We start from the raw sequence: 27,800 nt of genomic DNA, 5'->3' as shown, positions 1-27,800 counted from the left end.
GAATGTGTGACAGGACCAGAGCTGCACTAGGGCCAGTTTAAGAGCCTGGTGTGGTCCCAGAGCCAGAGCTGACAATCATTTGATTGTTAGTCCCTGTCCCAAAACTGCAAGCACCCAGCAAGCAACATGCCAGTGCAGGGCGAGCCTGGGATCCCCCAAAACTGACAAGTAAAAAGGGCACAATTTAGATCTGATCCCTGATCCCAAAATTGTGCCATGCACATGTGGCATGGCTGGAGGCTCAATTGTTGGATCAGAGATTAGATCCTATGGTGCCTTTAAATGAGTGTGCCAGGGGCCCTAGAGGGAAAAAAAGAGTTGGATTGGTTCAAGCTTCGTCATGGTGAAAGAGTGACTGTGGGGTGCCACAAGATTCCGTTAATAATGACCTGAAGAATGAAGTGTCAGAATTAATCATAAGATGATCAAAGGCCTTCAGAGAGGCCTAATCATAATAAATAACAAGGAAGCTTGATTGCAAATTAAATTTATGTTGACAGTGCCAAGATCAGTTAAAGTAATACGAGTGCACAATCAGTTTCTGGAATTAACTATTGCAAGGTAACACTGAAGTAAAGAACTTAGAAGAAGACCTGCCCATTTCTGTGTGATGAGTAGGGATCCTTGTTTTCTCTGATTAAAAAAAAAATCCCCAATTTGTGGTTTAAAAAAGTAACCCCAAATCTACATTTTTCTGTTATTAAAATGAAACACCACTTTATGTAGAGATGTATATATAGTGGTGTTTTATTTTAATCACTGAAAAATGTGGATATTGGGGATTTTTTTAAATCAGAAAAAAACAGCATCTCTGGTGATGAGTGTCTAAACCAGTGGTTATCGACTGTTTAGACTCGAGGCATCCTTTGTTAGGTTCAAGGCACACTTCTATAATTTGTATGAATTGAGAAGCACCCCATTTTAAAAACGAATGTATTTATTAAAGTGCTTACTCCTTGCAGAGGAGCTGGGCAGTGGTGGGATGAGCCTGGGCTTATGTGCTTATCTCCCTACAACAAGGGTGGGCAAGTATTTGGGCTCAAAGGGCACTGAAGAAGTTTTGGTGAGCTGCTGTGGGGAAGAAGGGAGTGCTGACCCAGCATGGCGGTGGGGGGAGGGAGTAGTAATGGGGAGGGGAGGATTTGATCCTATCCAGCCCAGGGCCCATCCACCCCACACCCACTGCAGAGGGCACCAGTTGGAGTGGGCGGGTGAATGGGGTCTCCATGGAGACCAACCCCAGGACCCCCACAGGACAGGGTGCTCTCAGCCAGGTGAATGGGATGGAGCTATGGGCAGGTGGGGAGCAGCATTTGGGAATGGTATAGGTGGGCTGGGTTGGGGCCAGGATTGTGGTGCAGTGACCACATGGAGCTGGGGTCCAGGGCCAAGCTGCGATTCACTCTCCGTATGTTCCTGCCCACAAAACTGGCACCCATCACAGGGACATGTGGGAAGAGGATTACAGCTCTGCCCCAGACCCCAGCCCTGCTCTGTCACTGTCTCATGATCCTGGCCCTAGCTCCAGCCCCCATCTGACTGCCCTGTTCCCAGATGCTGTTTCTGCCCTCCCGTGATCCCATCCCATCTGCCTGTCCGAATACACCCTGCCTGCAGGTGTCCTGGGCTGCTCCTGCCTGCCCGCCCACTCCATCCATCACCCCAGTGAGGACAGGTCAGATGGGCCAGGGTGCCCAGTAGGCATGTGCGATTCAGATTCAAATTCAGCCCGAATCAAGGATAGTGATTTCATTTGTTGAATTGGGTCACCGTCCTGATTCAATTCGGCCGAATCTGAAGCTGAAAATTCGATGCAGATTTGTAGAATCAGCAATTCGGCCATAGACACAGCTTTAAATATTTTTTTCTACATATCTCAAGGTACCAGGCACAGCTCATGAATGCTGTGATGGTGGGGTGGATGGAGCATCCCACAGGACCACAGGGGGGCCCCCTGCATGCTTGGTGGCAAACCAAGACATGGACCAGAAATACTTCTGGTCCACTTCCAGGTCCACCAGGGAGCACGCTGGGGTCCGTCCCCCTCCCCCCCCGTGTGCCCCCAGCTTGGCGATCAGCCACAGAAGGACCCTGGGTGCCCCCCCACCCCAGATCCAGGAGGCACCAGTTGCTGAGTCTGGGTGGCACGGGGGGGAGCTTCCCATGCACTCCCCGGCGGACCCAGAAATGGACCGGAAGTGGTTCTGGTCCACATCCAGGTCTGCTGTCGAGCACTTACCCCCCCACCCCCGCATTCCTATGGGACACTCCATCTGTCCCAGCATCTCAGCATTCATGAGCCACCTGGTACCTTGAGGTATGTAGAAAAACATTTAAAGTTGTGTCTATGGCCAAATTATTGAATTTTTCTGAATCTCTCCAAATCGATTCAGAGGGTTCTGATTCAATTTGGAGAGATTAAAGGGTCTCCTGATTCTATTCAGATTCAGAGATTTGGCCACCGAATTGGGCCGCTGAATCAAATCAGCAACTGAAGCTTTGCGCAGCCCTAGTGCCCAGGCAGGAGGTCCAGGTCTGGTGTTGGAGGTACTGGCAATGGCAGCTAGACAGAGTGAGTTGCCACTGTGGGGACTACCAGGAAACTGAGTCCTGCTGTTCTGTCCTACCTCACACCCGGGAGTGGTGAGACTGGCCACACGCACTATGGCCTGGGCCAGGACAGGTCTGAGGGACACACCATGGGTCAGATGGAATTCCTTTGGTGGACCGGATCTAGCCCATGGGCCATGTTTTGAACACCCCTGCCCTATACCTTGCTTATCTCCTCAGGCACCCTTCAAAGGATTTTGAGACACCCTGGTTGTTAAGACTTTAAAATAACATTTTAGAAAGAATTGCTTCCCTTTGCTTATATTAGGCTATGTTTTTAAACTGTTTAGCTAACACCTTTTAATCATTATGGTTTTTAAACAGGGCTTCCCATCAATGTAAACAGGGCAAGTCACACTTAAAAACCTGGTAAAAGATGGTTGCCCATCACAGGGCCATTATCAACCAGGCTATTGTATTTTTAAAAACAGCTTGCACTGTTTACACAGATAAAGTATTTTTAAATCTAAGTATGTTATTAAATCTTTCAAAAAACAGCTTTTAAAAAAATCTGGACCTAACTTTTTGGGTAGTTTATTCCAAAGTTGCCTTTGGCAGAGATTTTTCTACCTTCAGAATCTCTTAATTGCTACAATAGGACTGTTTCTAGATATGGGATAAAAAGTGGTTTCCTTATTGACACTTTCACAGCCCAGACATTGTGGGAGGAATTCTAAAAACGCTTCACTTATCATCTGATGTTCTGGTTTCTAGCAAATTGTTTTCCTCTAATGCAGATTAAGTCAGTAAATCAAATATATTGCTAAAACTCCAAGCTATTATTATTTTATAAATCTCCATTTTTATTATTAAGCATTAAATTTAATCAGTACAGTTCCATATTGAAGTTTACACTAGTGTAGCATTTTTTATACAAGGTCACGTCCAGGTGAAAGTTACAGAACTGGAATAAATAATATTTTTGTTATCCAAATACTTAAATGTTCATGTGAGCGTTAAACTTTGTCTCCCGTCTTTTATAGTCATGCAAAAATTGATCGATTTCCATAGGAATGCGTTATTATAAGTGAGAACAGACTCTGGCTCCATTACAGAGTTTTGAAGACAGAATGTGGTAGACTGCTGTGCCTTTTGACATTTAAAGTAACTAAATATTTTACTACAATAGTTGTGAAAATAACATTTTAATGAGAGTTAATGTGGTATTCTTTGCTAGATGTGTAGAAAACTTAAAACGATGGTAATGTGCTTTGTTAATAATCATCAATGTGGTTTCCATTATGTTCCATATTCCTCAGTTTAATAGAGCTCAGTGTTGAGAAACTTGTGACATTTTTGTCCAACCTCTTAGCATTATCACATAACTTCTAATGATATGGTACTGTTTTTTTCAGTGATCCAGTAGGGAAGGATAGAGTAAGGTAAAGAGGCTCCAGCCACCAGAAAGGAGGTGCTCACAATAAATGTTTTAGTATCCCTTTTCCCCTTTTCAGTCCCTAGAGTTTTATCAGCATCTGGAAGAGATGTAGTAATTGTCCTTCATTGTCCCATCCAAAATGTGAACCATATCACTTTTCAGTATGAATCTCATAACACTAAGCACAGAGGTATTTTGGTTTTGAGGTGGATTTAAACTTCTAGGCTTTATTATGTGACTAATTTAGGTATGTTACATTGGTATGTTGACTGAAATTATTACAAAAGCTACCATTAATTTTTCACATGGATTGAGGAGAAATTATTTTCTTCACCAAACCATTCAGAGTTTAGTGGAATTATATAAGGCTGCTAAACTACTGAATAATATTTAAGAAACTACACCCATCTGCATTAATTAATTCTGCAGAAAAGAGCTGGAGATTTTTTGCAGTTCTGTAGTTTAGGGCATAGCTAAAGAATTTTTTGGTATAGTTTGCAGGGTTAACTTTTCCTGCTGACCAGTATAATAAAGCCATCATAACAGCTGCAAGGTATTGGTTACACTGCTGGAATTTATTTTGGTGTGCACAGAATTCTTTTTTTTATGCATGCTTTTTTTAAACAAAACAATTTGATAGCAGGGCTGAACTTTGACCTTCCTAAACTTTGAAGAACTTAATCATCATCATTTGTTCAGCACTCAGTAAACTTTGCAGGTGGAGGAAACCAGAAGGGAAATGCAGATTTGCTTTTGGTTTCTTGTTTGTTTTTCAAAAAGATCTTGAAGTTACTTAAAAAAAAACCTATATAAAAAAGACAGTTTTTGTCCAAGAAAAAAATCTTTGTACAAAGGACTCCACTTTATAAATTTAGAATGGAAATGCTCAGTAAAGCTGAATTAAGGAAAACATTTTCCAGTGCAAATTTGAACAATAGCATGCAGCAGAGGCTGGTGTAGTTTGGCTGGGGTGACAACTGTTTCTCACCAGACTGTCCACTCAGGCCAGGTACAGACACTGCACTTCTACCTATATAAGTGATTGGAAACTGATCTCTGAGCACGCACAGACTGGTTTAAAAATGATGGAACCCAATCTAAGATTTGCCAAAGGGTGAATGCGTGTTCCGTTTGCTGTACCAGTCTAAACTATATCACTTACAAAAAATCCTGTAACTTAGATTGATTCCACCTTGGACCATTTGAATATGTGTGCCTAGCCTCAGACAACTATCAAGGGGTGCTGGCAGGGGGATGGATTACAGATATGCCTATGGCCACCTGGAGGAATTAGCTAACCACCTCCAGGTTTAAAGATATCTTCCATGGAGACCACTGCAGCAGCTGTAGATCTTGATAGTATAGAAGTGGCCATATGGAGAGAGAACTGTTCCCCAAGCTCACCAGCAGTAAGCCATTTTGGTGGAGAGGTGTGAGTACTTGCCCGGATGGCAACCACTTAATTCTAGTCTATGGCTGTCATTTAATTTTTCTGGTTTTATAGCTAACTTTCTACTACTGAAAGTGAAGGCTGCTAGTAAGTGAATGCTTGATAATTTTGGCCCATCTGTAGAAAGGGAACTGTTATATGTATACTAGGGAAATGAAAAATCTATACACTTTCTAATTATTTTTTAAAATTTTTATATAGGCTTATCGGTGGGCCTAATGCTTTACAGAGAAAGTAAAGATCTACCAGCTGCCCAAAGGAGATTACCATGTAGGCTGCAAGGGCTAGATCCCAGGAAGCACTGCCAGCCCAATCCCTAACCATAGAGTGGATAACCCTGCCAGGCCCAATCTTAAACCTAGGGAGGGTAGTTAGATGCTTAATCCCAATAAACTCATTCTATTCCTAATTCCACTGTATGCTTCCATTTGAAACAGTGAGAGTCCCCCAGTTACAACATGCAAATATACCAGGGGTGGGCAAAATGCGGCCCATGGGCTGGATGTGGCCCACCAGGGCATTCTAAAAATTTAGAAAATTAATATTTATCTGCCCCTGGCTGCCTGTTATGCAGCTCTAGATGGCTTGTCAAAACTCAGTAAGCGGCCCTCCGCCCAAAATAATTGCCCACCCCTGAAATATACCTATGCGGAAGTGGCCCAGAGGATGTGCTTCAATGACTAACTCCCACCTAGTCTCCAGATAGATACAAATTGGCACCAGAAGCAGCCAAAGACTGTTAAAGTTCCCAAAAGGGCCATGACATTAAAATGACCAAAACCAAGACTTTTAATGTCTCACTGGGGATGGGCTGAGACCATACCACCTCACTGGCAGCCTGCCCATTGGCAGAGGGATTCACACCACCCAAAATAAAACCATGTGGGCACATGCTACATAGGGCAAGTGTGAAGTGTATCAATCATAATACAGAGACAAAGAAGTGGCTGGAAGACTAGTTAACTGTAGAGCAGCTAGGTTAGTAGCACAGGGACAGGGAACAAGTTAAAGGAATGGAGACTTCAGTTTTTTAGAGGAGCATAAGGAAAGCTGGGGTAGTCAACAGGGCACCACTGCTAGACAGGCATGGAGGCTGTGAAGGATGTTTTAAGGGATGTATAGGACCAGCAGGGCTTTTCATCCTAGGCTTAAGGGTTAGTGTTGGGCCTGTAGGGTTAGCATTATGGGTGGCAGCCCCTGCCACCCCCACTCTAAGATTTGCCATGAGCATCTCTGTGACAGTGTCTTTGTCATAGGCAGTGTCCTCTAGGCAGTGTCCTTGTCAGAAAGTTAGGCCAGTAGGTCCCTTTAGCATTAGGTTGATATTAGGGTTCTGGCTGACAGTGCTGTCTGCCCTAGGGGAATAATTTAGGCATGGGGCAGCAGGTAATAGTTACTATTGGTCACTGCCCCTAGGTCAAGGTTACTGTTGGCAACCTCTCCATGCCTAGAGTTAGGGTTGAGGCAGGAAGAACTCCCCTGTCTAGGGTTAGTATATCTGGGTTCCCCCAATTCAGGACTATGGTTGGAGCAGGCGTGACTCCTTATCCTACATTCATGCTGGGAGCTTTCATTAGGCAGAGTTCACCGTCCCTTATCTGAGGTTCTGGCTGACGGGCCTCCTGAGGCTACAGTTTCTTCCTGTGGGGGCCCCCCACTAAAGTTTAGTTGAAGCCAGGATATTCCAAAGCTAGGTTTTACCCAAGGTTGAGTGAATCACATTCTTCAAGGAACAGTATTATTTGCCTTAAGAGATTAATTAATTTGTATGGTTAGCTTCTGCAGAAATCCCTGACAGCCTCACTTGTTAACCCCATGGTATGGAAATGAAGAAACCCCTACTCCTTCAGAGACCTTAGAATGCAATGCTATAAAAACATAACCACTGCTGCACAGCAAAAATATGTCTCAGTTGAGTGTTTTCTAGCTGCAGAAATATAGAACTGGCAATGAAAATTAACAAGTTTATATTTTACCTGAAGCTATGGTTTTAAGGCATGTATAGATGTGCTCTAGGAATTGGGGGGGGGGCTGTGCTTAAATTAGAGTGGCTCTGAGAGCCACTCTAATTAAAGTACCTGGAGTGTCACATGAATCAGCATCCCTGTGCTGAAAAATGGTGTCGGGGGCACTTTAACTAAAGCTTGTTGAATTAAAGCACCCCCACTACCATTTTTCAGTGCAGGGATGATGATACACGTGATGCTGGAGCCTGCTGGGGTGTGGTAATTACCACAATTAAATGGGCCGGTAGGGTTATTTAATCTATTAGTCAATTAATTGAGTCTGCTCCAATGTGCTGTAATTCCCACATGTCAGAGCAGACTTGCTGCACAGGTATAGGTGCCCTTAGTTACAGAATATATGTCATGTCCACGTATATGTAATCTTTAAAGGAATCTATGGCTGCCTGATGAGGCTGCTTTTGGATCATCTTAATTACAACATTTTAAATATGCAGTCTACTGAAATTAAGTACTTCAATCGCTAAGATAATTGCCCATTTAGAAGAGCAGATACAGCAACCAGTATGCTTGTACCTCTTTTCTTTGTCTATTCAGAATAACTGAGAGTGAGATTTCTAGTCACGAAGGAACTACAAGAGAAATTATCAGTTAAGATATGCTTCATTTTGGTTACTTTTTGATTTTCTGTTCTTGCAATTACCTTCTCTACCCCTCAAAACAAATAAGCATAGATATGGCCTTTGCATAATCTGAATGTTAGTGAGATAGTACCATTTAGGAAGAGAATTGCACAATGTTGTTTAAACAAAAGTATATGAATAGTGACTTTAAAAGGTAGAGATCTCCTGTTTTTACCACTAAACTGTAGCTGTTGTCTCAATTACTATCACTAACATTTATGTTTGTTGGTTTGTTTAGGTTGTCTGAAAATCGGAGAATTTTTTTTTAGCATTCATCCTCAGAACAAGTTATGTTATACTTTTTGCTTCTGAAAAGCTTGTACTGTAGTATTTTAACTAGAATTTTCTAATCTATGCAAGTTTTCATAATTGTGATAATTGTTTGATGTAGTTGTGTTTTACAAAGACAATGATCATGATGATGTGATTTTTACAAGTGCTTTGTATTCTTAGTTCTCTGCTTTTATTCTGTCTATTTTTCTATTCAGAACAGGATTAAATATTGGGGGAAAAATAGTAGTGTACATATGTGTATTGCATCTGCCTTTAATCATTCTTTTTTTTTCCAGACCAGCCAGACCATTCAAGTTACCAAAAAGGTAAGGTACAATACAATCATTTATATATCCTGTGTATGTTCTTTCATATGGCATTGCTGACCAATAAAAAGGGAAAACAAAGCAAGGGTAAAATCCTGTATGTTGAGAATCCAGTGGTGTCCCATATGCAGGTATTAATGCATTGCAAAATCAGGTATTTTTTTATGAGAATAGATTTTCTTCTACAATACATTGGAAAATTAAGCCTATTCAAATAGCTACTGGGTGTCATGGTGAGACTAATATTTTATGTATTTACAACTAAATTGGTGGCCTTTCTCTCTGTGTATGTCTGTACATTAACTACATGTAATGTGAATCCATCAGTTACTGCCTTGCTGTTTCAAAATGCTCCCTCAGAGGACTCCTTATTGCAACACCAGTAATTTTAAGAGTCTAACTAAAGAAAAGTTGAGAGTTTGTTCTTGTAATTACCTTCTCTACCCCTAAAACACAAATAAGCATAGATATGGCCTTTACATAATCTGAAGGTTAGTGAGATAGTACCGTTTAGGAGGAGAAAACAGAATGGTTTATCAGAATTATGTATGCATTTGAAGTAATAAAAGGGGATCTTTTCAATGAATATACGGTGAAGGAGCAATCCATCTAAAGGAATTGCCTTCAGTAAATAAGAGATCTAGTCATTGAATATGAAGCTGATTAATTCAATCAAACATTATCATTGTTCTTGAAACAATGGAAGGCCTTCTAATAAACACAAATCAGACCTTTTGAAAGGATGTATATATCTTTTAATGTGAAACCTAAGTGTGACAAACAGGTTTTTATGCTGTGTATATATAATGTTGATTCATAAAGGGAAACTTCTAAGAATTTTTATTGCCTAAAGCATGCAAACATGATTTTACAGCTCATTAGAAATTCAGGGATGGATGAAAAGAATCACAGGTAAGAATACTTAGCTCCCATCATAAAGCAACTTAAAAATATGAGTGTTCTATAGACCAAACTGATTATAGCTGATTTAACCTAAATACATAACTCCTTGAAATCTGTTTTCATGGTTAGCAGGGACTACAACTTGATGAAAAAATACTGAATGCCATAAATAGTGGAGGGCTACCAGCCCAGTCCACTGCCTGCATGCCTAGCTGCACTAATGTGTTGTTGAGCTTAATCATATGGTGTAAATGAGGAAACTGAGCCCCAATTCAAGGGAGAAGTAATTATGCATTTTGCTTTAACACTTATTTAAACAAGTGTTTACTTAAATATGAATTGACTTTAGAAAACACTTAATTGGTCTTCAGGTTTGAGTCCAGAAGTATGTTCTCAAAGATTGAACTGAACAAAAGAGAAATTAATTACTGTAACTCAAAAACCTAAGCTCACTAGTAGGGGAATAAAATTTCCAGATTTGTCAGAGACTGTTTAAAATTATGGCCAATCTATTTGTGCCTTCTTTACATTTTTAATGTGCTGGGAAAATCATGTTTGTATGTTCCAGCCACCAAAAGGCACATAACAAGTTCATTAGCAAAAACAGAATCCAAAAGTTGAAAATTCTAAACTAAAAATTATTTTATATATACACACACAATCACAGTTGGTTCTAAATTATAATGTTATATATGTGTGTGTGTGTGTGTGTGTGTGTGTGTGTAGATAGATAGATAGATAATACTGCTGTCAAGTATGATGCTATTATTTTATTTTGTTGTTCTGGCTGAAGTGATTGTTGCTGATCTGATTTTCCAATCTGTGACATACAAAACAGGAAAATGTACACGACTAAATACTTAGTTATGTTTCCTATATGTAGCTTATTTGAGTTTTTAGATTGGTCATGCAGGCCACAATTTCCTTTAATGTCAGTGACTGAAAAATTCAGCTTACCCAAGATAAGAGGGGGCTGTTCGGCAGAGAGTGGAATCACATAGACAAAAGAGGAAAGGAATAATTCCTTTAGTAGATCAAACAGGCAAAAATACTTTTATGTCTTCAAAGCAAACATTATGTCTACAACCAATGTAGTAGTCAGTCTAGAACTTGGTGTTTATAGAAACATTGATTTCTATAAATGGAAACGTTTGCTTAGGTTATCTACTTCCTTTCCCCAAAACTTTGTATAACTGCTCATTTGCGCATGCTGCCTGTTTATGATTAATTTTAATGACAAATAGCATGACAAACAGCTTTACAAATTTGCACTAATTAAGGTTCATAATCTTTATAGGATATTGGCAAGAATTGGACCACATTTATCTTTGGTGATGCTGGCACATGGCCAGCATAGTATTTGGGCTTTCTAGGCTCCAAGCCTGAACTCAGGCCACTAGGTCAACACACAGTGTCAGTGTTGGCCTTCAGGTCAGTCTGTATCTCAGAGTCCTCTCTGGGCAGCCAGCAGTACCATCTTTGGATATTGTTGGTTCATGCTAAAAAAATGGCCCACATCTGTCAGAGTAGCAGTTTACTGATTTTGGACCATAAGGAGTGCTGGAAATACATATTAGATCTTGTTTCAGGGGTGTTGTGGCAGAGAGGTTAAAGTCTGCTGATACTGCAGAGCTATGAGTTTGAGTTTTGCTCGGGGCTTATGTTAAATGCTGGCCCTGTGCAGCCCAGCTGTAAATACTTACCTTGGTCACTGGGGTAATAGAGCCAAAGGCAGCTGAATATAATGCTAGTCACATCAATCTCTGGTGCTGACTACAGAATTTGGTGTGCCTTAACCATACTAGCCCACTGGGCTGTTAAGCTTAGGTGGACCTTTGACTTAGTGAGATGTTTTTTAAGTAACAGGGCAGAAGATGTCTGTCTAGGGACTACTAGGTCCCTAGAAAAAATATCTAGTTGTACTGATTTGATATCCAAAACAATAATAGTCCTTGAGATGAATGAAAATAAGTACAAAAAGAGCTGCAGTACAAACTGACCATCATCTTTTTTTGTACTGAGATTGAGGAGAAAGTGGAATAGAAATTGACCTGATCAATATTTGCATGTGTGTAGCTACTGTCAATATACTATGATTCGTATGCTAATTGTTTGTAAAACTGTATTACAAACTTTGCAGGACTTTGCCCTTTCTATTCTGTTTGCAAGATTAGATAGTAAAACCTTTCTTAAAAGTTGTCCTTGGAACATAAGGACTTTGATTTCAAGTGACTGGTGTAAAAAATTGTGAATTTCAAACTTTTTTCTTTAATTTGTTTTTGTTTTATTATTTTATTTTATTTTTTTTCAATTTAACTATAACCTCCTATGGAGATAAAAAAAAATATTTCTACGTGTAGGAGCTCCTGTACTCCAAAAATTCAGTAACAAAATACTGATGTATACTAAAATTTGAGACCACATGTTTTAATAATTCATCATGATGGTGTATGATGATATAGCTATTGTTTTGCAGTTTGCTTTCATCATTGAACTTGCAAAAAAAGTCTATGCACTATTACAACATAGGTTCTGAATATTGTCTTAAGTTGCAGTTTTAAGTGTGGACTAGACTGCTTAAGGGCAGAATAAATAGTGTAAGTTTTTAGCATTGGTTTTCTTAAAGCTGAAATTGTATTAGAAGTGACTTAAAGTTTCAGTTGTAAAAAAGGTTGCAAAAACTTACTTTTCTATGTACAACCAGAACATGGAAAATACCTTGACCAAACCAGAACTTTAAAGATGAGGAAACAGTGTAAAAATCAATGAGTGCTTGGTCTTGCGTACCATTTTCACTTGAAAATATGTTCTTTTTGCATTATCCAAAGCTGCCAGAATGTTTTTAGTAAATAAGTAGCAATTATCATTACCAAATATGTGGACTATTTATAAATAGGCCAAAAATGTTCTTCTGGCAACAGACAAAAAAGCCTTGAAATAAATTCATATTTTTACAAAAAATCTTGATGAAAATATTTATGGGTAGGTGCAAAAGTCTTCTTAAGAAGAATCCAATGCAAGTTTTACTTGGAGAGGAATGTAACAGCAATTGTTAAGATCTCTGTAGATGTACACCTTTGCCAGTTGTGAAGCAGTTAAATTTCATTGAAATGAAGCAGGAAATGTGTCATACTTTAAACAAAACTTAAGGTATAAAGTGAGGTATGAAAGAATTCCGTTTCTTGTTTCCTGGTTTATTATTTTGCTCTTTCCCTGCTAAGATATATTTTCTTTCCTTGTAGCTATGCAGCACTGATAGCTGACTGGCCTGTGGTGGTTTTAGGCATGTGTACTGTGTTAATAGTGGTGTGTGCATTGGTTGGAATATTAGTTCCAGATCTTCCAGACTTTTCTGACCCATTGCTGGTAGGTAAATATCCACCTTATGTACTGTCAAATGATTGATTCTACTGTATTCTGTCTCTAGCAGTAATGTTAAACAGGTATATACAGGTCTGTTCAAATTAAAACCAGAAATTCAAGCATGTTTCATCTTTGGGGACAACTAGGTCAAAGATTTCCAATCCATTTTTCAAAGGATTGGAGCAACTACAGGATTTGTGATACTTAACAAAAAATGAAATCTGAACTCCTTGCTTCCCACCCTACTCTTTCTGCAGTGTGTCTGGAACACTACAGCACTGCAGGCCACAAGCACAGAAAGTCACTGGCAGTGACCTCATTATCCCCTGCTCTTCACTTCTGGCTTGTCTGTACTCCCTTCCTCTCTCTGCTGCTATAAAGGAGGAGATATGTGGTTCACAGACCAATTTTCTGGAGGTGCAAGGGAATCTGCTATGCATCTTAGTACCCACAATAAGAGAATAAAATTTCTCTTATTTTTGAGAAATAAAAAGGCTTTGGTATGGGCTGCAAAGTATAATGTAGAAGGGTGCTTCACATGGCTAAAGACTGGTTGAGGATAACATTTGCATTATCCTTCTGGGGGTAGAGAAGAGTGAGACAAGACATACTGTATTTTCTCACGTACAACATGCCCCCAAATAAAACACACATCTTGCTTCTAGAAGGCAGAATGAAAAGAAAAATAAAGATTTTTCTGCAGTCATGGCTAGCTTTGTGACTAAAGGTGCTTGTACACATGATAGATGTCACGATGTACACATGACAAAAATGTAATTTGTATGGCTTAATGGTGTCACACATTAAACATGAGCCAGTTTAGGGCATTTTAAATAACTTGCATTGTTGCAAATTAAACGATATCTGGATGTAGTTTGGTTTGCAGGGTTGCAAATTGCAACAGCGCAGCTATCAGCTCATCCCCCGGGCATAGGAGAGGTGGGAAGGCTCCACAGAAAAAAAGGATCAGGCCCCTCGCCGCTTCTACTTTCAAAAGATGGTTTAGGAATAGCACATCCTGACCATATGTAAGGGGTTGGACTAGTTGACCCATGAAGTCCCTTTTAACCTTTTGATTCTACAGAAAAGCATATCCACACATTGGGCATGTCTACATCAGATGCTTATGGGGCAGTAGCCTAAGAATGCTGCGCAGTAGTGTACCAGCCAAAAACCATAATAATATGCTACTGTGCAGTGTTATTAGGCTACTGCCCAGTAAGCATCACCAATGCTACTGTGCAGTAGTGCATGCGGCTGTGCATTGAATTAATACTTGTTAACTAAGTATTGAACTGAATGCGCAGTAACTATGGTGTATTAATGAATGTGTAGGCATGCCCAGTAAGTGCTAAGAGCTAATTTACTAACTGTTTAAGCAGATTTGTGCCAGCAGGTCTCTATTGTATCAGACCATCTCATTACAAAGCAATTCACCTTTAAAATAGAAGTTGGGAGTAACTGCTTTATAATGAACACTGTCCATCAGTTTGATGTTCAGATATTCTATTCTTCTGTTAAAGCAACAGAATAAAATATACTAACAGTGTTCTGTGATGTTCTGTCTTAGGGTTTTGAACCAAGAGGAACTGCAATAGGGCAGAGATTGGTCACATGGAATAATATGGTGAAAAATACAGGTTATAAAGCAACACTGGCAAACTATCCCTTTAAATATGCAGATGAACAAGCTAAAAGGTAAGATTTTTTTTAAACAGTCCTGCTAGTTATTACTAGGGACCTAATGAAATTGTGATTTTGCAATTTCTGCAGAAACTACAAAATTGGTAGGTCCCTGGTGAAAAACCCAGTCCCCACAAGCGGGGGGGGGGGGGGAGACACGACGAGCGGGGAGAAAATGGTGGGAAGCCCTGGCATCCTGAAGATACAGGGGGAAAAGGGAAGGGGAGGGAGAGGGAGATTTTCAAGGCAGTGTGTGGCGGGTCCCCAGTGTCTCTGGCTAAGGGGCCCCAGAAGTCCTGTCCCTCCCAAGGAAAGATCGATGGGCTCCTACATGTTTGGGCTCCACAGGCAACATAAGCTCAACTCCAGCTACTGCCCCTGCTCTCCTCAAGACAAAACGTAAGGTGTCTGTTGTGGGAGACTCCATCCTGAGGGGGACTGAGGGGGCAATCTGCCGCCCGACCCCTTAGTTTGGGAAGTCGGCTGCTTCCCAGGTGCCCACATCAAGGACATTGCGAAGAAGATCCCAAAGCTCCTCCAGCCCACAGACCACTATCCTATGCTCCTTATTCATGTGGGCACCAGTGACACAGCTCGGAGCGCTCAGAGCTGGGTCATGAGGCACTACAGGGATTTGATAGTGGGGCTAAAAGGATCTGGGGGCACAGGTGGTATTCTCTTCGATCCTCCCAGTCTTGGGCTATCAGCTGAGGAGGGAGTGGAGGATCCACATAGTCAACCAAAGAGTACGGCGCTGGTGTCATCGGGAAGGCTTTGGCTTCCATGACCACAGCCCACTCTTTGGCGAGAGAGGCAGCAAGCTGCTGGGAAGAGATGGCCTCTACCTCTCTCCCCTGGGGAGGAGGCTCTTCTCAGCCAGACTTGCTGACCTGCTCCACCAGGCTTTAAAATAAGCCCGTTGGGGGATAGGGAGACTACCACCACTGCTGGCCCGCTGAGCAACCCTCGCAAAGCCAGCAGCCAAGGCACTTAAGGGAGCCCAGCCCTGGTACAATCTGTGGGCAAGGCAAGAGCCCCCACGGGGACACTTGCCTGCCTGTATACAAATGCCAGGAGCTCTGGGAACAAGCAGGAGGAGCTTGCCCTCCTGCTCAGTGCAAATAATTATGATATCATAGGGATAACGGAGACTTGGTGGGATTCCATCCATGACTGGACCACAGGTATTGATGGCTATACCCTGTACAGGAGAGATTGTGTAGCTAAAAGGGACAGGGGTGTAGCTCTCTATGTTAAGGAAAGCTACACATCCCTGCAAGCTGATCTTGGTGATCAGGGTGGATGACTGGAGACCCTTTGGGTTAAAATCCATGGGGAACACAGCACAGGGGACACAACGGTGGGAGTCTACTACAGACCTCCCACCCAAAGTCCTGAGCTTGAGCAGGAGTTTGCCCAGGAACTGGTTGAGGCTGCATGCTCCAGGACCATGGTTGTCATGGGTGACTTCTGCACATCTTGTGGGAGGATCACTCAGCAAAAACTGAGTGGTCGCAAAGCTTCCTATCATGCGTGGATGACCTCTACCTGACCAAAGAAGTCTATGGGCCAACAAGAGGCAAAGCGCTGCTCGACCTGATATTGGCTACTGGGGATGACCTAAGCAGCGACCTGGTGACCAGTGGGAAGGTGGGTGACAGCGACCATGAGCTGATCACCTTCACCATCCACCGTAAAGCTGGCAAGTCAGTCAGCAACACAGAAGTCCTTGACTTCAGGAAAACCGACCTTGACAAGCTCAGGAGGCTGGTCAGGGAGGCCCTAAGGGACCATGACCCCAGGGAGAGGGGAGTTCAAGAAGAGTGGTCGCTCCTCAAGGGAGCGATCCTCAATGCACAAGCTAAGTCTATTCCATCTTGGAGGAAAGGCAGCAAGAGGACACAGCAGCTCCCCTGGCTCTCCAGAGACCTAGCAGACCTCCTGAGGCTGAAGAGAAAGGCCTACAAAGGATGGAGGACAGGATTCACCTCCAAGGAGGATTATTCTGCACTGGTCCGGTCCTGCAGGGAGCAAACCAGGGAAGCCAAGGCTGCAACTGAACTCCAACTAACTTCGAGCATCAAGGACAGTAAAAAGTCCTTTTTTAGATATGTGGAGAGCCAAAGGAAAAGCAAGGGCAACATTGGAGCCCTGCTGAACCAGATGGGACAGCTGACAACTGATGCTCAGGAAAAAGCCAACCTATTAAATGAGTACTTTGCATCAGTCTTTCATCAGTCCCATGGGACACCCATGCCTGCTACAGGAGAGGGAGGTCCGGGTGAGGGAGATCCCCTACCCTCCATTAATGCTGACCTCATGAAGGAACATCTTGAGAAGCTGGATACCTTCAAGTCAGCCGGCCCTAACAAGCTACACCCCGGGGTACTCAAGGAGCTGGCAAGCATCATAGCCCAGCCCCTGGGGCAGATCTTTGAAAACTCCTGGTGCTCTGGTGTAGTGCCCAAAGACTGGAGGAAGGCCAGTGTGGTGCCAATCTTCGAGAAAGGGAGGAAAGTGGATCCAGCTAACTACAGGCCCATTAGCCTGACTTCTATCCAGGGGAAGATCTTAGAAAAGTTTATTAAAGAGGCCATCCTTCATGGACTGGCTGACGCCAACATCCTAAGGGATAGCCAGCACGGGTTTCTTGCGGGTAGGTCTTGCTTGACCAATCTCATTTCCTTCTATGATCAGGTGACGTATCACCTGGACAAGGGAGAAGAGATTGATGTCATATATCTTGACTTCAAAAAAGCCTTTGATCTGGTATCCCATGATCACTCCTTGGTGAAACTGGCCAATTGTAGCCGTGGGTCCACCACGATCCGCTGGCTGGGAAATCAGCTCTGTGGTCGGACCCAGAGGGTGTAGTAATAGATGGAAGTCACTCATCATGGTGTCCTGTGACCAGTGGGGTCCTCCAAGGCTCTGTCCTTGGACCCATATTGTTCAACATCTTCATTAATGATGCGGACATTGAAGTCAGAAGCGGACTGGCCAAGTTCACCAGTGACACCAAACTTTGGGGCAAAGCATCCATACCAGAAGACAAGCAGGCGATCCAGGCTGACCTGGACAGGCTCAGCAAATGGGCAGATGAGAACCTGATGGTGTTTAACACCAAAAAATGCAAGGTTCTCCACCTGCAGCATCCTTATAGGCTCGGCAGTGCTACGCTGGCTAGCACTACGAAAGAAAGAGACTTGGGGGTCATGATTGACCACAAGATGAACGTAAGCCTACAATGCAATGCTGCGGCCAGTAAAGCGACTAAAACACTGAATTGCATCCATAGATGCTTCTTAAGCAAATCCCAGGACGTCATTCTCCTCTTGTACTCGGCCTTGGTGAGGCTGCAGCTGGAGTACTGCATCCAGTTTTGGGCTCCACAATTCAAAAAGGATGTGGAGAAGCTTGAGAGAGTCCAGAGAAGAGCCATGCACATGATCAGTGGTCAGGAAAACAGACCTTACAAGGACAGGCTGAGAGCCATGGGGCTCTTTAGCCTAAAAAAGCGAGGCTCAGGGGTGACCTGATGCCCACCTATAAGTTTATTATGGGTGACCACCAGGATCTGGGGGAATGTTTGTTCACCAGAGCGCCCCAAGGGATAATGAGGTCGAATGGTGATAAACTACTACAAGACTGTTTCAGGCTGGACATAAGGAAGAATTTCTTTACTCTCCAAGCCCCCAAGGTCTGGAACAGCCTGCCATCGGAGGTGTTTCAGGCACCTACATTGAACATCTTCAAGAGCAAATTGGATGCTTATCTTTCTGGGATCCTATGACCTCAGCTGACTTCCTGCCCTTTGGGTGGGAGGCTGGACTCGATGATCTTCCGAGGTCCCTTCCAGCCCTAATGTCTATGAAATCTATGATTGGCTGCAGGGCCCCAGGAGGTCCACCTAGGGTGACTGCCCATCCCTAACTGGGCAGGACAGTCCTGGAATGGGAATCTGAAGTGCCAGACCCAGGTTGCATGACTCCAGGACAGCATTTGTCCCAGATTCACAGTGTTCTGCAGGGATCCACCAGAAATAGCAGGTTTCTCCTTGCAAGCTGGCAGTGTTCCAGCTTGCAAGGGGCTGCTGGGAGTGGGGCACATGCATGTGGCTGGGAAAACAGCTGGGCGGCTTGGAGAGCAGCTCCCTGTAGGTATGTCTTTGCAGGGAAGAGGGTATGGGCGTGGGGCTTGGGGCAGATCAAGGCTCCAGGCTGAGGGAGGAATTGGGACAGAGGCTGGGGCTGGGGGTGATGCGCAGCCAGGGCAGTGCATGGGGCTGGGGTGTGGAGTGGGATGGAGGCATGGGCAGCTCATCCAGGAGATGCAGGGCATGGGGGGAGGGGGCAGCTTCCCACTGCTGTGCGCACCCCCTGGGGGTGCATGGGGGCCACATGATTTGTGTGGGGGGCAGATGTGGACTGCCTTCTGTGGCCATGGGCTCCCTACCATGCTGCTTTCCCCTGGGAGTCCTGTGCTGCGATGGCAACACACCTTGTGACCACCTGGCAGTGGTGGACAGCAGGAACAGCAGTGATATGGAGTTGTGCCCCATGCTGCTGCCTGGCAGGCAGGTGGCATGTGGCTGGCAGGGGGCTCTCAGAGGAAGGGCAGCAGAGCAGGGAACCCCGAATCCACAGCAGGCACCCCACATCTGCCCTGATCTACTCCACTCTGCTTCAGCCATGTGGCCCCTGGAGGCAGTGGGGGGTGGGGAGGGAGGCAGGCATGTGTCCCACCTTTACATTTTAAAAAGGCGGTCATCCTGGTCCCACCTCTCCACAGAGATTGACAGATGGCCATCAGTCAGTCTCCAGAGGGGGGCAGGACTTCTGCGGCCCCTTGGCCAATCACAGGTGTGGGTGGGCACCACCGCACTCCACTGCAAAAATGGCGACTGGTGCCACACAAGCCACAAAGTGGGGCAGCCGTCCTGCTTTTGGTAGGTCCATACTTATTACTTTACCTTGCTGAAACAACCTAATACAGTGCCCACTGAATGCAATGAATATACTTACATTTTAACAACCCTTGCAAGCAGCAGGGCGCTGAGCACAATTGTCCCCCTGCTTTACCTGTGGCACGTTTGGGTGCTATGCCTTTTAGTTGTGTGACAGGGGGTGGTTGTGTAGTTTTAGTAACAGGTTAGACATGGGTTTATATGGGATAGTTTTGATAGGATGATCCTTCCTCAAGTAGGGGGTTAGACTTAGATGACCTCCAAGAGGTCTCTTCTAGCCCTGCTCTTCTCTGATTCTGGGATTGACTTCAGTAGACATTGGTTCAGATTCCCTTTACATTCCTTAAAGCCTGCCCTATGGAGTGAGCCTGAAGCAAGGCCTTGATAAATTTTCCTCCTCATGTACAGTAAATTTAACAGAACAGTTTAGAATGACTCGTGCTTGGTTTTCTCTTTGAACTGCGAACGAATTTCATTGTTAATATCAAGACAGTTTTCTGTTAAATTCCCTAGCACCAAAAGTATGACAAGCTATTAAAATATGTAACTATTTTAGTCACTCCTTTTCAGAAATAAGATAAAATTGTTTCCCTTCTTTTAGTCATCGGGATGACAGATGGTCAGATGATCACTATGAAAGAGAGAAGAGGCAAGCAGACTGGAACTTCCACAAAGACAGCTTTTTCTGTGATATTCCAAGTGAGTTGAGTGGTATTAATGCAAGTCTGAAGTTTGCTACCAGTTTGGAATGATTTCTAAACAGTTGTCTCAGAGAAAATGTCTTAATATTAGAAGAGGGGATCTTGCTCCTTCTAGTCCTGTAAAATTTTTTTTTGAGACAAGCACTGAGAAATTGCGATCAGTTAACATTTTGTACTCTCTTAATGCCTCCCATCAGTTACTGCACTTCTTTCTTTTCTTTAGAGAATATTAATGAAAGGGGTTTTAAGTTGTTGACAATCCCAAATAAGTGCATTTATTTTAGTTTAAAATTTAAAATGTGTTTTTTCTTATGTTCTTGCTAGATGTCTCAGACATCAGATTTTGCTGCAAATGTCGGGGTTTCAATAACAATAATAATCAAGCTTTTACAACGCCAAAGGCTAATGGAACCTTTCAGTTAGATGTATTGTGTACAATAGTAAGGTTATTTTAACAAATAGCAGTTTGCAGCTTTTAAAAGGCACATAATGTAACATTTTGTTAAACTCCTTTTTGACAGGGACTAGGTGTTGTTATGTGATTATACTGCCCTTACACATCAGCTGTAATCTTGATTTAGCACCTCTGGGTGTTACTGCAACATTATTGACTCCAAGATGAACATGGGCCGACAATGCAAGGTCACGGTTGGCAGGGCTAACCGCACCTTGTCGTGCATCCACAGGTGCATCTCAAGTAGGGCCAGGGAGGTGATCCTCCCCCTCTATGCAACGCTGGTCAGGCCACAGCTGGAGTACTGTATACAGTTCTGTGTGCCCCATTTCAGGAGGGATGTGGACAACATTGAAAGGGTCCAGCGGAGGGCCATCCGCATGATCCGGGGACTACAGGGCAAACCCTACATTGAAAGGCTGCGGGACCTAAACCCGTTCAGCCTTCACAAGAGAAGGCTGAGGGGGGACCTGGTGACTGTCTATAAACTCACTAGGGGGGACCAGAAGGGTTTAGGGGAGACACTGTTTCCCCTAGCGCCCCCTGGCATGACAAGGAACAATGGACACAAGTTATTAGAGAGTAGATTTAGATTAGACATCTGCAAGAACTACTTCACAGTCAGGGCGGCTAGGAGCTGGAACCAACTTCCGAGGGAAGTGGTGCTGGCTCCTACCCTGGGGGTCTTTAAAGAGGCTTGATGCCTACCTGGCTAGACTCATTTGAGTCCAGTCTTTTCTCCTGCCCAGGCGGGGGGTCAGACTTGAAGATCTACAAGGTCCCTTCCGACCCTACTTCTATGATTCTATGAACACACACAAATAACAGAATAGAGTACGAGATTGCCTAGAAATTGACTAATTTTCTTTCATTGCCCAGACTGAGAGCTGTAACAAGTAAATACCATTATGAAAAATAAAATGCATGTAATTTTTTGTTCAGTTCTGGTGGGTGTTATTTTTAACTTACACAAGAAAATTTGGCTCAGGTCATCCTTTCTGCTTCCTTGACTGGGCGTATTTTAGACCAAGTGATTTCTCCTGAGAAGGAGTTATATGCTTTCTCTTAAAACCCACTAAGTATTAATACAGTTGAGAGTGACATTGATTACTACAGTCCCAGCTCTGACTTGCTTTTCACAGTGCCAGGGACTTTAGGAGTGGCCGTATATCTGATGAAGGAACCCGTGAGTTAAATTGCCAGGTAATCACAAAGAAAACAGACCTTCCTTACTCTCCCACTCTTGGTTCCTGGTGTCTCTCCCTTTGTGCAGGATCAGGAGAGTATGAGAGATCTGGGCTTCCTGCCCATAAAGCATTTATTGAAACCTCCTGAATCTTGGCTTATCATTCTGTAGGCCTTCTTTTTGTTAGAAGTATTATTTTTAATCTGATGAAGAATCTTAACTATTTTCCATAGTAGTATACACACACACAGTGTACATTTCTGGTTTAGCTAAACATGAAATTCTAGTTGCCACAGAGTCATGACTCTGCATTACTGAAAGCTGTTTCTGATAAATGTAGTTTAATGTTTTTTCTTGATAAATTCAGCTCAGTTTAATAGAGGGATTTGTTTTTGTTAGGCCTAATTAACTTTAAAATGCAGATATTTTAAAAATACGTGGCCCCAAGGACTTCCAGGGACTTCACTATGTAGTCACCAGCTCCTAAAGCGAAGACATTTTCACAGATGTCCTTTTAATTATTTTTGCTAGTCTTGTCTCACTAAAACAGGCCCTGATTATATTAACTGTCTCACTACCATTCTGTAATGAATTAGTGGCCTTGAATCGTTTTCTGATGACACATTTCAATTTTTGTTCATTCCTCCTTGCCACACTTCTATATATTTCTAGTCTAGAATATTGTCTTTTGAACTTCTACATTGTATAAAATTCAGTAAAGTTAGAAGACTGAAGCTTAGTAAGGTCTTTCAGCTTTAAGCTCTTAAAAGAAATGGAAGCTTTTACAAGGACTTAGATCTTTTGGATCAAATGATCACTTTCACTCTAGAAAAGGGTGGCTTCCTACATTCAAATAAATATTCTGAAGGTGTACAGATTGGATGTTTGAATTATAGACATATGCTTCAGTCTGTGAAACTGGACATGCGTGAATAATTCATAAACCCTCTTACTCTATTTCCAGATGATCGCTATTCACGGGTGGTGTTTACTTCAACAGAAGGAGAAACCTTGTGGAATTTGCATGCAATTAAATCCATGTGCAATGTAGATAATATGAGGGTAAGTAAAGGAAACTTTTGGTGTGCTTGGTGCAGCTGAAAATGTGCATTTGAAACTACTTGTGGTGGAGACCATTTCATCTAATAGCAGTGGTTTATTTGCTGCAAAATGAGCACACCTTAGGCAAACAGAGTTTTGCAGGTGGCTTTGCCTTTAAGGATCAGATTATGAATAATATTTTTCTCTTTTTGGACCTTAAGTCCTATTCACTTAGTAGTCCAGTTTTTTGTTTTTCAAAAGAAGGCAAGGTTTTCATTTTCCCCTCACTTTCATTCCCCTTGCGGCAATCTGTCAGCATCTACATTATGTTCTGCATGCTTCTCTTGAAGCCAGTGGGTCATTTAAGCTGTGAACTCAAAAGAGAATAGGTTGGCAGCAGGAACATTAAAGGGGCACAGAAGGAGTTTCTGGGCAAATAGCAAAAGCAATCAAATCCAGACTGTGTTGTTCCAAGATCAGTGTTAACGTCCTTCTGAAAATAGGAGAGAATGAAGGGAGACACTTGGGCCTTGTCAGGCCAGCCAGTGGATTTTTTTCCCCTTGATAGTTTTCCCCTTGATAGTGCAGGTAGGGCCTTGCTCTTTTATTTATTACTTGAAAGAACAGAAATGACAAGGAGCAAGGGCTGTGTTCAGGGATTGTAGTAGTTGCTCTTTTTTGTATTTAGATTTTAAGTATCAATCTCAATTATGTGTTGGTTTCAACTAATGGATGTTAACTGATACTTGTGAAATCCTGGGTGAACTAAAGAGCCTAGTGCATTCAGGCAGCAAGCCTATAAAGTATAGGACAGTCAGTTGCTGAAGCATGCTTCTGTGCTTTCAATTGAAATGCATCCATAAATATTTGCAAACTTGCAGACCTGGCATAGAAGTTATTTTAGGTCGCATTTTTCATTTTCTCTTAATAGCAATCTGTTGATTTGCTGGGATTGAATGGCCGTTACCTTTCTCTCCTAAACAAAATTTCCGTCAACCAGTTAATCTAATAATATACCAAAGGCATTTAACCTTGCTTTTTTCAAGATTGTAATATTCCATGAAGAATTGACTTGTTTACCACTGTCTTCAGATATTCACCTTAATCTAGGCTCTCTTTCTTCCCTATTCATCTTGCTTACCTAGGATTCTGAGCTTCCCAATACAATAACTGTTTACAGTCACTTGTGTTAGGAAAATAATCTTTCTGAAATTAACAATACTGAGGAGACACTGGGTTTCTATAGTTCTTCCAATTTTTGTAGAAGCCAGTGTAGTACTTTTGAAGTTAAGTTTGACAATGTAACTTGTATGGGGTGTGGCAGAAGGCCACACCTCTGTTTCTCCCCAAAAACTCTGCTCTGACAATTTGGTTAGTCTGGCCCTGCAGATACACTTTACCCTATATCTTTAGGTAACCTGAGCTGGAGACATTCCTGAGGGAGGGGGGAAACCTGCTCCCTCTGCCTACGTGACTGGCATCACATACCTGCATGAGGGGCTTGGACTCTATAGTGAGCTAGAGACTGCCAGTATGCCCAGCAACCAGTGATGCTTTTCAAATTGGTTGGCTGGCAGCCAACAGGTGCTGGCCTCCATTGGACCAGGTAAATGAGGTCATAAGGGCTATATAAGTTAAGGGCTGCCCAGGAGGAGCAGCAGTAGCCATGATGAAAATGCAAGAGAGAGAGAGATGAGATGGGTCATCTGAAACTTGCTCTCTCTCTCTCTCAAAGCTCATGATTAATGAACTGTCTCTCTCCAGAGGGAATCTCCACATGCCTCTGGATGATACTTGTGAGTAAGCTACCAGAGATCTAACTAGATATATAGCTTGCAGTAACTGGGATGCGTGATCAAAGGCTACCCCAGTCACCCTGTTTGCTCTGTGGGATTTCTCTGATACTGTGCAACACTGTACCCTATTCCAACCCTACTTCTTGTAACCTAGTGTGGGAGACTGATTGGGAGTGGGTCTAGATTATGCCTTGGGGGTCCCCTTGCTTCAGCTGACTAAGGGAGACCACTACTTGGGGTTCCGACTGAGGGAAGCACCCCAAGTTCTTCAAGTGAGTCGAGTACCTTTGGGGGCTACTAGGCCTGTGTTTCCCAGGGGACACCCTGCCAGAATCAAGCCCGTACATGGGTGCTGGCAGCTCTACCCCCAGGCTACCGGATGTGCTCCAGGAAAGGGGCTCACCAGATGTAAGGTGCCCCCAAGGAGGCACTCAGAGCCTGAAAGATGGTCGGGCACAGTGAGGTGGGTGGCTCAGCGCAGGAGCACCCCCTACAGGCCTGCCACACGGGGCACTTTACAAACTGTATAGTTTGCAATTCTGCAATATAAACTAAGCATAACTAAATTATGCTACATAATTAATAATGCTACAAGAGCTAATTAATAATGCTACATAATTAATAATGCTACAAGAGCTCTAAATGTGCTGTATTTTCTTGCATACAACAGGCCCTACAATATACCGTATTAAAATCAACCCTTCCAGATTGAGTCACATGTGGGGACCCAGTGGGGAAGCTGACTTTCTGCCTGGGATGAAAGCATCTGAGGGGGTTGATTTAATGGCTCATTGTTTTTCCCCCTCCTTCTCACCCCACCCCCAAGGTATTACTAATTACCGCTCCTTTTTAATGGCCTTGATGTTCCACTAATCAAACTAACCTTTCTCAGGGCAATTTTGCTGTCTGCTAGCTGCTCCAGTTCTCTCTACTCCTGTTTCACAGCCTTGGCGACTTTTTAGCTTTTTTTCAAAATCATAGATTTGCCTATGCCAGTCTTCGGCATCAGGTAGAGAGGGTGAGCCCTGCTCTGTCTAGCCATAGCTCCAGAATTCTTTTAAATTCATTCTGGCATTCAAAAACAAGGTATGCGTTACTGTATTTTCTCATTTACAGCACACCCCAGAATATAATATGCACCTTGTTTTCAGCATTTTAAAGAGGAAAGAATATAAAGGACATAATCTTTCTAAACAGTTTTTAAAATGTAGTTAAACTGCCAGATCCCTAACATGACTAACAAAGCATTAGGGAAGTATGGCTTAATATTTAACAGTACAAAACCTTATCCCAATAACAAAGAAGCTAAAATAGGTATTGTACATCAATATTTGTATCTGACATACATAGGAAACAAGTTTCTGTATAAGCAAATGAAAACAATTTGGTACTACTCTATTTAAAAGTCACAATTGCCAAAGTGAAGTGAGGTTTTTCCAAGGCAGAATCAAGTAATGCTATTTTAAGGAAAAACATCATCTAATATGAATCCATAAAAACATCTTTCCCTGTTTTAGAAAAAATATGTTTGGATACCATGATGAATGCTTTAGCAATATATGTGGATATACAAATATTTACAAAAAGATAAATTGCTGAGGAGCTCCTCCCAGAATCACAGTGTGGGTTTAGGGCATCAAGAGGCACAACTGACATGATTTTTGCAGTTTCCAGCTGCAGGAAAAATGCTAGAAACATCATAAACTCTCTTCATGTCCTTCTTTGACCTCACGAAAACTTTGACTTTCTCACCCAAGATGTACTGTGGGAGGATCCTTCTGAAGTATGGATCGCTGAACTTCATCACCATTCTTTGCCTTCTCCGTGACAGTGTGTAAGTGGTTGTTCTCAGTAATGGATCTATTACAGATCCCTTTGAGGTTAAGACAGGAGTTAAGCAAGACTGCATCATCACTCCAACACTCCTGCTGATATTCCTTATTGCAATGCTACATCTGACCACCAATAAGCTTTCAGTCAGAGTGAAGTTTAAACTGCTGAATGGTTGATAAGCTGTTCAATCTCAGTCAACTCCCAGCCAAGACCATCATCACCCTGACCTCAGTCATCAAGCTCCAGTACGCTAATGATTCTGTAGTCTGCTCAGTTGGAAGCAGACCTTCAGGCAATCGTCCATGTCTTTACTGAGTTATACAAGAATATGGGACTGATGCCGAACATTCAGAAGACTAAAGTCTTCCATCAGCAAGTTCTTAATAACCAGTCCTCAACTCTGGTAATTCAGATTCACAGTGAGACGCGGGAGAACACTGTTTCCCGTACGTCGGAAGCCATCTCTCACAGAAGGCTGACATTGACAAAGAAATCCAGTATCACCTCAAATGTGTAAGTGTAACCTTCAAATGTCTGAGGAAATGGTGTTCAAAGATTGCAACATCGATCTGAAACCAAGCTTATGGTTTCTCAAGCAGCTGTGACCCCCCATGCTGTATGGAGCTGAGACATACAGGAGACCCCCTAAGTTGTTGGAAGAGTACCATCAACACTGCCTGCTGAAGATCCTTCAAATCCAGTGGGAAGATAGATGCACCAACATTAGCATCCTCTTACAACCAAACACTATGAACACTGAAGCGATGATTATCCAACATCAACTTCTCTGGGCCAGCCATATCATCCAGATGTCTGAATCCAGACTCCCAAAGCAAATTTTATTCTCCCAGTCCAGTCAAGGCATATGCTCAAGAGGAGGGCAGGGAAAGCACTTCAAGGACATCCTCAAGGCCAACTTGAAAAAATACAACATCGACATCAACCTTAGGAGACTGTTGCCCGGGTCTGTTCCAAGTGGAGTAAGAATCTTGCTGCAAGGATCTCAGTACTTTGAAACCTGTGATGACAACAGGAGACAGAAAAGTGGTAGTGGCAGAAACAGCAGGTCATGGACTGAATCAAGAATCCAGAGCCGCTAACTCCAGACAGAAACATGTGCCTAAATTGCAGCAGAGTGTTGATTCCAGATCAGCGTCATCAGCCGTCTTCAGACCCACAGATAAGACAAT

At 42.9% G+C, this 27,800-nt stretch overlaps 2 protein-coding genes across 10 annotated transcripts in view; one reads left to right on the top strand and one right to left on the bottom strand.

The window, feature by feature from the left end:
• The window catches only part of TLR5 (toll like receptor 5), a 158,271-nt gene that overhangs the window by 33,569 nt on the left and 96,902 nt on the right, over positions 1-27,800 (bottom strand). Inside the window, exon 7 of one of the 3 annotated variants that reach the window (XR_016442484.1) lies at positions 23,018-27,628. The exons of the other annotated variants lie outside the window; for them this stretch is intronic. The gene's annotated coding sequence lies outside the window, so the exon portion shown is untranslated. Of the gene's footprint in view, positions 1-23,017; positions 27,629-27,800 lie in introns of those variants that run through there. 3 annotated transcript variants of the gene reach the window in all.
• DISP1 (dispatched RND transporter family member 1) overlaps positions 1-27,800 on the top strand; it is a 187,279-nt gene that overhangs the window by 151,275 nt on the left and 8,204 nt on the right. For 4 of the 7 annotated variants that reach the window (XM_090048239.1, XM_090048222.1, XM_090048231.1 and 1 more), the window contains 5 exons: positions 8,655-8,684; positions 12,830-12,953; positions 14,521-14,648; positions 20,201-20,298; positions 22,905-23,002. In XM_090048239.1, coding sequence (XP_089904365.1) covers positions 8,655-8,684; positions 12,830-12,953; positions 14,521-14,648; positions 20,201-20,298; positions 22,905-23,002 — 478 coding nt within the window. Of the gene's footprint in view, positions 1-8,654; positions 8,685-12,829; positions 12,958-14,520; positions 14,649-19,424; positions 19,582-20,200; positions 20,299-22,904; positions 23,003-27,800 lie in introns of those variants that run through there. The other 3 variants (XM_090048248.1, XM_090048256.1, XM_090048264.1) reach the window with 3 other exon arrangements.

Source organism: Crocodylus siamensis, chromosome 1 (genome assembly GCF_052110815.1).
Source record: "Crocodylus siamensis isolate JL-2025a chromosome 1, ASM5211081v1, whole genome shotgun sequence".
Taxonomy (NCBI): Eukaryota; Metazoa; Chordata; order Crocodylia; family Crocodylidae; genus Crocodylus; species Crocodylus siamensis.
The sequence above is the reverse complement of the archived record's forward strand: the minus strand, read 5'-3'. Positions and strand labels throughout refer to the sequence as shown.